This window comes from Halyomorpha halys, unplaced genomic scaffold, assembly GCF_000696795.3.
Source record: "Halyomorpha halys isolate HHAL.00 unplaced genomic scaffold, Hhal_1.1 Scaffold1386.1, whole genome shotgun sequence".
Lineage (NCBI taxonomy): Eukaryota > Metazoa > Arthropoda > Insecta > Hemiptera > Pentatomidae > Halyomorpha > Halyomorpha halys.
The window spans coordinates 208,215-219,220 of record NW_027107554.1 but is presented as its reverse complement, the minus strand read 5'-3'; the positions used below and the strand labels follow the sequence as shown (position 1 = coordinate 219,220).

General features: G+C 30.0%; 1 protein-coding gene across 1 annotated transcript; it reads left to right on the top strand.

Annotated features, from left to right (window-relative positions):
- Positions 1 to 3,632: 3,632 nt before the first annotated feature.
- Positions 3,633 to 7,298, top strand: LOC106689517 (Actin-related protein 2/3 complex, subunit 4). Its single transcript, XM_067045942.1, has one exon. It carries the CDS (start codon positions 3,697 to 3,699, stop codon positions 4,201 to 4,203), a length of 507 nt encoding a protein of 168 aa, XP_066902043.1. The 5' UTR covers positions 3,633 to 3,696; the 3' UTR covers positions 4,204 to 7,298.
- Positions 7,299 to 11,006: the final 3,708 nt, after the last annotated feature.

Here is an 11,006-nt window from a genome sequence, read left to right as displayed (position 1 = left end):
GAGAGAGAGAGAGAGAGAGAGAGAGAGAGAGAGAGAGAGAGAGAGAGAGAGATTACCTAATTAGTAAGAGTTTTAGCATCGTTTCCTTGTTAAGGGTGGTAGAAACTAATTTTTGAAATTATTTGCATATGTATGTTTTGTAGGCTGAGTTTTATGCATCGGGCTAATGTACTAATACAATTAGATAGGTAAAAAATAATTGTACAAAATTACAGTGTATATGTATGTATTTTTTTTTTTTATTTGTTCTTTCAGCGATTCAGGTTTGTCATCAGTTCCACACCCGGATGATAAGTAGTGAGAATAGTTTACAATTCATATCTAACTCTTCAATAACAAGAAAAACAAACTCATCTGTACTAAAAAAATGTCATAATCGAAACAGCCACAGCCTTCACTTTAACCCGATTCTCGTTCGATACCTTGGCTAAAGAATTGAACGAAAGTCACTAAAGTCATATCTTCAATTTAAAAATATAGGGCCTTCAAACGATATGTAGTAGAAAAGGGAAATTTCTTAAAAGTTTATTAACGCCGTCATTTCATCCTCGAAGAAATCGATGAGCTATTGGTGAAGTTGTTGAAAATCCAAAGAAACAGTTCTCCTGTCCCCTCCTGCTCGCTAAAGCGAAAGATTCCTCGTAGTAATTGGCAACATTCAGAAGCAGAAATATCTAGAAGTTGGATTCAAAGATTTTGTTCTAGGCATAAAGGTCCCGTGGCCTTCTTCTTTCAGACGCCTTGGAGGATTGTAAAGGATAAGAGATTAAGAACTAATGGGTTAGGATGGGTAAGGAGTTTGGAATGAGAAGACGCATATCTATTTCGGGCCAAATCTACAACGAAAGGGATGTTAAGGTCTTTGTGGATGAGTTTATTGTGACATAATAAGGAGCATCAAGGATTCTAAAGATTGGATACGGGAGGAATTTGATGGTTTGGTAGAGCCCCAAAGCTCAATTTCGTATGTCCAAATTGGGCTAATTATCATAGTATATAATAATTTATGTACTGAATGGAGCGTTTGTCAAGTTGTTGTTGTAGCAATCGAAATCTACGAGCAGTTTCTTGTCGTTTCAGTCTTTTATGGGGATTCCAAGTAAGTCTCTTGTCAAGATGAAGTCCTAAGTAGCGAATCTGTTCAACAGGCGTTAGTGGAATATTTAAAAAGGATATTGTAGGACAGGAGGGTAGAGGTTTACGACGGAGAGTAAAGGTGGTCTGGTGAAATTTGTTAGGATTTATTTTGATTCTCCAGTTTTGACACCATTCTTCAATAGATGTTATGTGTGTCTGTTGAGTTTGTGATGCATTAGTAGGGTCGTTATTTACAGACAGTACAAATGTGTCATCAGCGTATGTTGTTAGGACTGTCTTAGGGTGGGTGGGACATCAGCTGTATAAATTTTATAGAGAATGGGACCTAAGATACTACCTTGAGGAACACCTGCGGACTGAGAAAAGAGAGATGAGTAGGATTTTGCACATAATGGGTAGGAGTGAACTAGGATGGTAGGAAGAATATTCAAATGGCTTGGAGGGTTTGGGAAACATTTGGATAATTGAAATTTTCCAAGGGTTGAGGAAAATAGGTGGATCGGAGGGTAGCATTCTAGATATAGGCAAGGAATAGGGCATGGGGTTTAAAAACTTAATGGTGAAGCTACACGAGTCCTCTCGCTCACTAAAGCGGACGATTCCCCGTAGTGATTGGCAACATTCAGAAGCAGAAATACCTAAATGGATTCAAAGATGTTGTTCTAGGCATAGCATGGGATTTAAAATACTTAACGGTAAAGCTACACGAGCGCCTTTATATCTACCGACTGGTTGTCCACGATTTTGTCTAGAATTAGAAAAAGCAAAAGTCGAAAGGCGAAATCTTTAACGCTGATGGGACAGGTTTGTTTTATAAACATTTACCTGATCGCTAATCGATAATCGATAATCGCTCATATCATATTATAATTTAAAAGATTGTAAATTTATAAAGGTTAAATTTTTACAGCGAAATACATCATCCATTCTACAGCCGATGGACAAGGGAATACATATAATAAAAACCAATTTTAAAAGGCAGCTTGTATTAAGATTTCTTCAAGATGCGAAAGGGGTTTGAAATCGGAAAATTTAAATTAGGATCTTGGTTAGAATAATAGTGATCCACCATACTTGTTACGATGTGTTAAATTGAAAAGGTTATGGTTTTGAACATCTAAAAAGAACCAGATGAATGCAGCGAAGGTACCTAATTTCTGCTATGGTGTGGATCTTTAGAAATGCTCATATTTTTTCAAAAAATAAAGTTCTAAATCCATCCAAATAAAGTAATTTATTAGTGTTTTTTTTTAAGCAATAATTAATTTGAAAACGATCCTATTTTATTCACATTTTCATGATTTGTGTAGTGATTGGTTATAAAGATGATCAGCTACAGTAACTGAATATACCGATCCCTTTGAGGTCGTAATAAAGATATCCATTGTGTATGTAAACAGCTTCTGAAATGCTACGAAAATATAAAATGTGCGAATCATTAGTCTTATGTATATTGATTTTGCTGTTTTGATTCTCTTTCACATCCTTGAACCATCTAAAGCGGCTAAAGTAGGAATCAAAGTTTCTTTCTGTCTCTAGGTAATGTGTCCTGATCACTTAAGAGCACGAAACGAAAGTATGTTTTTTTTCAGATATATTGGTAGTTATTCCAAAAACGGGCTAAAGATATACTGAAAATTGTGTGACAGAGGTAAAAAGTGTTACAGTGATTAGTATGTTCAAAAAAAAAAAATCAAATTATATTTTATAAGAATACTTGAAAGCGTGTCTGAAAGCCAATATATTTATTTATTTATTTTTTTTTAGTTTTACGGAATAGAAACTGGAATCACTATCTTGTAATGTCTTAGCATTGTGACGAGCTAGGGAGTGACAATAGAAGGATTATACTTACAAATTATGTCTTGACAACTATTAATATTTTCTTTAATCACAAATGTGAAATAGTTCTTTGCTGTGGAAAAATGAAAAATTAGTGACTCTCATAGAACATTTAGTTTGTCATTTTTTTATATTAAAATAATAGTAATTTTTATTTAGATTGGTATTTAATTGTTGAAGCTCTGTTTAGGATTAATTACATACGCTTTCAATACTGTTAAAACCTTTTAATTTATGACTGTAGTTAATTTCATTCTAACTTTGTCAAATTGTGTAATAAAAAACATAATTTATTCGTTGTATTTACTGTATTAGGTTAGTAACAAGGAACAAGATAGTGAAGAAGAAAAACCTGAGTTGTCCCATTTTCGTTATTTTTTTTTAGGGACAAGTAAATTTTAGTAAAGTAAGTCAAATTGTACTTGAATTACTTTTTCGTGTTTGTTATATAAAGCAACGATTTTAAAGTTAAAAGCCAAAAGTGGGCTAGGCTGTTATCTAGAAATAATCTATTGTCCGTTTATTTATCGATTGACTAAACTAAAATAGTGGGACAGGCGATTTTCAGGGGGGAAAAAAGAAGATGATTAGAAGGAAGGAATTTCAATTAAAATATTCGGTTATTTCTGACTCAAGCGGTTATTTTTTCACACCAGTTACTTTTTTCATCCCAACTAAGCAGTCCCTAGCGCGACTGCGCCAGTTACGGGTTGTTAACTTGTTAGGTTAGTTCAAGATTCAGTATTGTATTTAATTATGTCCTCAACTCTCAGGCCTTATCTGACTGCTGTTAGACATACTCTCAACGCTGCTATGTGTTTGGACAATTTTTCCTCGCAACACGTTGAAAGGCACAATAAACCCGAAGTTGAAGTCAGGACCAGCAAAGAACTTTTATTGACACCTGTTCTGATAAGTAGAAATGAAAGAGAAAAAGTGTTGATTGAAGGTTCTATAAACTCTGTTAGAATAAGTATAGCTGTTAAGCAGGCAGATGACATTGAGAGGATTCTATGTAAAAAATTTATGAGGTTTATGATGATGAGGTCAGAAAGTTTTATTGTTTTAAGGCGTAAAGCTATAGAAGGTTATGACATCAGTTTCCTTATCACTAACTTCCACACTGAACAGATGTATAAACATAAGCTGGTTGATTTTGTTTTACATTTCATGGAAGAAATTGATAAGGAAATAAGTGAAATGAAGTTGGCTGTTAATGCTCGAGCTAGGATTTGTGCTGAGGAATTTCTTAAAAGATTTTAGTATAATTTATAGATATTATTTATATTGATATAAATGGAGTTGTGCCTGTTAATGCTCAAGCAAGGACTTTTGCTGGGGAATTACTTCAGGTCAATTTTTGGTTTATTTTTGAAATCGGTATTGTTTTATAATTGCTTGGTTCAAAGTTATCCTCTTATTAATTCTCACGTACTATTAGTAATTTTTTTGAGTCTTTTTAAATCACAGTATTTTTAAATTATTGTTGAGTTTATTATGTTATTTTTAATAATACAATTTTTATTTTTAAGTACATTCAGTTAAAAAATATACGAGATTTAGTTTTAGATAAAAATAATTAATTTGTTATCCTTTAATTAAGTAAGAACTTATTTTTATTAATTAATGTATTTGTAATTCATCAGCAGTAAACCATCAGTCTTATTTCATTTAAATGAAGAGGCTTAATTATCTGTCTTGGGATTAGATGATTATCATTGTAAGTTTTTTTAATATAGTAATGCCTACATTTTTTTTTAAGTTTATCCTAATTGCAAGTTTGTATATTCTTATTTTAAGACATTTTTTAGTTATATACTTTTTTATACTTATGGATTTTCCAGTGCAGGTTTTCTTACTGAAAGACTTGAAATAAATTATCTAGTTTTATCCTGAACGATGAAAGGTATTTAATATATTAAGTTTATTTTGAAAAAGAAAGAATATTGAAATTTTGGTTTGATTAATTTTTATATTGTACGATATCTTTGTTTTTCTTTCTTTCTTTCTTTTTTTTTTTAAACTTCACCATACAATATTGGTGCTTACTTCTGGTTATTCTTCTTTGTCTTAAAGTACAATAAACTAGACGTCAACACAATTTTTTTTTGTTATGGTTAAATTTTTTTACTGATCACTGGATTGATGGAATTCATGAAAAGATTTTATTCTGTCAAAATATTGCTAATAATATTAATAATACCAAAGAAGGTATTATTCTAGTTCCCATCACGGTGGTATCATTCTAGACGGTATTATACTAGTTCCCAAGCACTACTCTAACATGGAGAGTGGGGCTATACTCACTTTTACTATGGATAACTGTGGATGGAATTTTTATGTGATAAAATAGTTAAAGTACGTATTTATTTTTATGTAAATTCATTTATATATAAATTAAAATAAACATGTTTGTCCACTTTGCTGTCACAACTACTCAGCCCAGACCAGTTGTGTTTTGAGTGAGGTGTGTTGGTAGCTGTTTTGGTATGGGAGATATGATGGTTTGTCCTAAGCATTTTTATGTTTTAACTAATTAATATAACTTCAAGTTGGTGGAAGCAGGAAGCTACACTAAAATTATTGGTTAACTTGAGAGAATGTATATTAATTTAACTGATTTATAGTTTATTAAAAGATATCATGTTTTATAGGGAACTTAATTAGTATTAAACCATCCAACTGAAGACACTTTCTGTAAAGTTTTTTTTTAGTGAGTATTTCTTCTGTTTTTCTACACAAATTTAGGATGCTATTGAATTAATCAGTTGTTTTTAGGTATGTGTATATGAAGAAAGTATGTACAATCCAAAATTAAGATGGGTGAAACCACAGAACATAATTAGAAATCAAAATAATTTAATTTTAAAAAAATTTATAATGGGAAAATTGAACTTGAGAAGCATGAAAATAAACAAAAAAACTGATTTGTATCGACCGATCCAAGTATGTATCAGTATGATACTTGAAAGCAATAAAATCTCTTGAACTAAGCTCAATAATCTTTACATGTTCTTTCCCAGCATAGATGAATTAATAATTTTATTTCGGTCAGTCGGATTTTTGTTCTTGATATTGTGTGATTTTCCCTGATTGTTCCCTAAAGAAAATTTGTTCGAAGTGTTTTATGTGGCATCTTTAGTCCACTAAATTTTATTAGAAATACTTTACAGATTGGATTATTTATTTTGTGGATGGAAATATTTGTCTTAGCATAAATTGATAAATAAAAGTGATTTTATTTGAACTTGCATTAGAGGTCAAAGATTTTTTTTCTGAACTTCTCATTTTCTGTGTGTTTGATTGTTTTCATATGTTTTGAAATTGAAAAACGTTGACTTATTGATTTTTTTTTTCATAACAAGTAATAAGTTGTAGAAAACCCCGGAATCATATTTAAATCAACTCTCCGATGGATGCAAGTGCAACAAAAGTTTTTGCAATAGAATTAGCCAATGATGTTTTTATAATACACATTATTTTAGGCATCTCAAATCAAATTATACGAACAACTGAGGCAATGGATATGATTTGAAATAAAAGATGCAGAAGTGGAGGAGAAATTGTTGGAATTTAAATCTGATTTAAGTTAAAAAGAAACCATTAGTAACTATGGAACTCACAAAAAAAGAAAGGGGTTTTGAATGGCACTGACTTCTTACGTTTTAGGCTCCCTGAAAAATAGTTAAGAACTATGTTGTAAATTGTATTTATGAATTAATTATTTTTTATTTATAAAAAAATTTGTTTGAAATAAAAAAAAAAAAATTAAAAGGAAAATATGGACTAAAATATGTAAAAATGGTGAAATCTATATTTCAATATGTCAAATGAGATTGGTTAAAAATTATTAAAAATATGAAATGTTCCTTGGAAAGAAGCATAGACATGTATTAGTAAGTTGTAGAAAAAAAATATGTGATAACATAAAAATCATCCCTAATTATTGCTCCCAACAATAGAATATTGTGTTAAACCTACCATGTTGGAGTAGTGCTTGAGAACTGTTACGCCAAAGATTACCTTTAAAGATTTAAATAGTCTTTTTTTTTTTTTTAATTGACGCTTGTCTTAATATTACTTAGTGTATTATTATAGAATTTATTAAATGATTAAATTAATTAATTAGTTTTAATTAAAATTATATTATCGTATCACGAGTAATAGAAAGCATTGTCGCCAAATTAATCATCTATTTCAAAGGTGTAAGCGTTTCAAAATATGTGACGAAATATAGTTTACTATTTATGTATAAGTAGTATAAATAATTTTTTATATGAAAGTTTCATAAATATTAAATGTATAAAAAATGTTTTATATTTCATATTAATTAGGAAAATATATATATCTTTATATTATTGATGTTGTTTTACTGATCCTACCTGGCATAAAAAAAATAGGGAGAATTTTTAAATTTAGTAGTTATTAGTTTACAGTGATAAGGAACCTAAGATTGACTGACCATAATTTAAATCTCTTCATTTATCACCTATGAACACCCTACTGATTATATCAATATTCAGAGTGCAATGAAGTCCTAACAAAACTTGTCCTGCTTAAATCAAGTAAGACTTTTTTTAAAATGTATATTTAAAATTTTCAAAGCAGAGTGATGATAAAACACGTAAAATAAAGTAAAAGAGATTGCCATGATTTATTACATCAATTGATGAAAAAAAAATTTCATTTAGAAGTAAGTATCAAGAATTGGCTATAGAAATTGACTTAAGCAATTTTTTAATTTTGAAGATATGTTGTAGCTGGAGTTTTTACATATTAAGTATTTTTAAATGTTAAAGCTGATAGAAATTGATTAAGATAGGCCATAAAATTAGCTAATTGGGGGAATACTCTGAGGTTGTCTCACTGCAATTGTTCTTTTTATTGAAAAGTGATCTCTTTTGATAAGTAAAGAGGCAATAACTTCTTATCATATATTTATTAACAATATTAAGATTTTAAATGATTGCTAATAAAAAATATCAAATTTAACATGTTTAAATATCAATAATTAATTTTTAGTTTTTAAATTTTTCAAAAATAGTTTATTTCAGGAAATGACACCTATTCTGATTTGATAGTGCATAGGTGCTAACCGACACGCTCAGCCACAGCCTCTATTAATTTGATTACCCCTTGTTAACCATTATCAGGTAATTTAATGTATTTCTCCTTATTTCATTAAAGATGGCTTGCATAATCAGTCTTTTTTGCAAAAGCATCATTGAGTGTGGAAATCATGAATTGTAAAACCATAATGATTGTACAAAATTACCATACACACCCTTAAGCATGCCATGCTTGTGCAAAATATTGATTATGCATGGATGAGTGTGTTTTGTTTTACCTTAAGATGTATTTTGTCTCCTTTATTAAAAATAATTTTAAAAGGTGTTTCAGTTCCTAATAACCAAAGCTTAGAATCAACTTTACCAGGTGAAAAGAAGCAAGAAAGCTTTTTGTTCTCTATCTGCAGACCACCTTCATAATGGGAAAAAGATCAGTTTAAAGATTTTAAAATTTAAAAAAAATTGGTATTTGGAAATTGTACCTTTACTCTATCCAAAAAAGAAAAGTATTTTTCATTATCATAAGAAAAACATCCTCTTTAAACCACTTATGCAGTGTGAGGTGGAAGTCTTCACTCCTTTCCAGTTCTGTTGGTCTTCCACAACCATATTAAAAAAAAAATTAAAATGAACTAAACTGTCTTAAAACTAAAAAAAAACTTATGTTTTACCTATTGATTTTTTTTTTTTTTTTAATATTTATTTATTGCTATTTACAACTGTAAATTATAATACATTTAGTAAATCTGATCTAAGTTAAATTGGAGTGTTACAGGCGTGTAGAGAAACTACCCATTGGTAGCACTCTAATGACATTTTACATTAGCTGGTCTCGTGGCCATCTTCTTTTCAGGCGCCTCGGAGGATTGTCAGGAATGGAAGAAGATGGAAGATTAGAAACTAAGGGGTTTGAGTGGTTAAAGAGTTTATAATGGAAAGAGTGATATCTGGTTCGAGCTAGATCGGTTACATAGGGAACATTAAGGTCTTTATGTATGATTTTATTTGTGACAAAGTAAGGAACATTGAGGATTTTACAAAAGCTATTGATTTAAGAAGAAAAAATTAAAAATAACTATCCTTTTATTATTGAATGTGGACTTCAAAAAACAAAAAGTACTCTAGTTTTGTCTACTTCCAAAAGCTATTCTTTTTCTGACTTATTATCAATTAAACCACGTTTTTTAAACATTTTCTATTCTTACTACATCTTTTAAAATCTTTGTATACCAATGATGATGTTTAGTTCTTATGAATTTTAAGGATTTGTAGGATTTAATTTTTTTTTTTAATCCAGTAGATGTATCAAAAAAGTTTTTATGTTTAAACTTTCAAATAAACTGTAGGACAAAAGCCAGTGTGCAAAGATTTTATTTATGTAAGTAGGATGATAATGAATGCTTTTGCAGCCACTATCGTTGTTTAGCCTAACATTTACTGTCAAACTACCAGGATCTACTTAATAGTTTGTAATACTATCAACTATCTGCTCATACATGACCAACTTACTGTCACCAGAGATGCTCCCATTCTTTGAGGAATGGAAGAATGATTCACTCATCTCAAAAGTAATTTTCTGTAATTTGCAAATAGAATTTACTACTGCACCTGTATCCTGAAAATATTCGTCTGATTTTTGTCAGATTTCATCTCAGAAAAGAAGACTTCTTTTTGATATTGTATAATTTTTACATTCTGAGGGATGGCATTGTTATGCTTTAATCATGTCTTTTTTTCTTAGCAGCTTTATTAATTTTGATCTCTTACCTGGCTGGTCACTATCACTGACTGAATGTTTAAGCAATCACATTTTTAATTTACTATACAGCTGTCTGATCATCTACTGAATTTAGTATATTTTGGCGTAATCAAATTAATTTGTTTTCTTTAGGGATAAATGAAACCAAAATATTTCAAACCAAAAAATAAAAAAATATTTAAATATGTATTTGGAGAAAACAATGGGCTTCAGGAATTTATGGTGCTAGTTGAAAATTAGGGATTTGAGAGATTTTCAATATTTCTGTAAATATTGTATATTAGTAAATTAGAGAAGTCTTAATATACAGTAGATTAGTTAAACTCAGTCACAAATGAGATTAAGGTATACAGTTTATGTATCCTTGAGGGCTGGTGGCCAGGGAGGAAAGTTCCTGAAGTGACTGGTATTGTATTGGTACTGATTTTAGTAATTATTATTGTTACAAAGATATTGCTTTACTGTATAAGGGATATTTTTTTATCGGGCTTAATACTGCAGGGTGGAAGTATGGAAATTTATTGAATTAAATACAATAAATTTTATGAAAGCCTGTAACAATGAGGGTGATATAGATATAAAAGGGAATATAAGGAGAATTTGCAGTATCTGGGGTTGACAAGAACTTCTTGAAATAAAATTTAGGATAAATTATAAGAAGAATAAAAACCTTTTTAATTGTAACATTAAACAGATCGTGACTATGGTCCAGAAACTTATAAATTAAGATTAAAAAGATTAATTGTGCTCCATCAGTTCATTACAGGTATGAAATGTATCTTCACGCTTCAACCCTTTAGAGACTGGATGGTGGGAAAACTGCTGAGCTCACCTGCCTGTATTGGTTTTGACGATATTGATGAATAATTATGTTATGATAATTATTCAACAGAGGATTGAATGTCCTTTAATTTGTTTTATTTTACCTTTTTCGCTGGAATTCACTATTCAGGAGTTATAGGCCAAAAGTGGAAAAACAAAAACCCAATTCCTTACTTTATTAAAATAATTTGATACCTAGTTTTACATAGGTCTAGGACTGTCGGAAATGCATTTCTGTGTTAAGAAATAATTTTAATAATTTTTTGCAGATTTATGTCTTGTGGGCTGGGTTTCATGCATTTGAATTTTTAAAATTGATCTGTAGGAAAAAATAAAATAATGAAGTTCATTTTTATGAATTCAAGTGGCTAGGATATACCTTTAAATCCACTAGATTGCACTAGGGATAGAGAAAA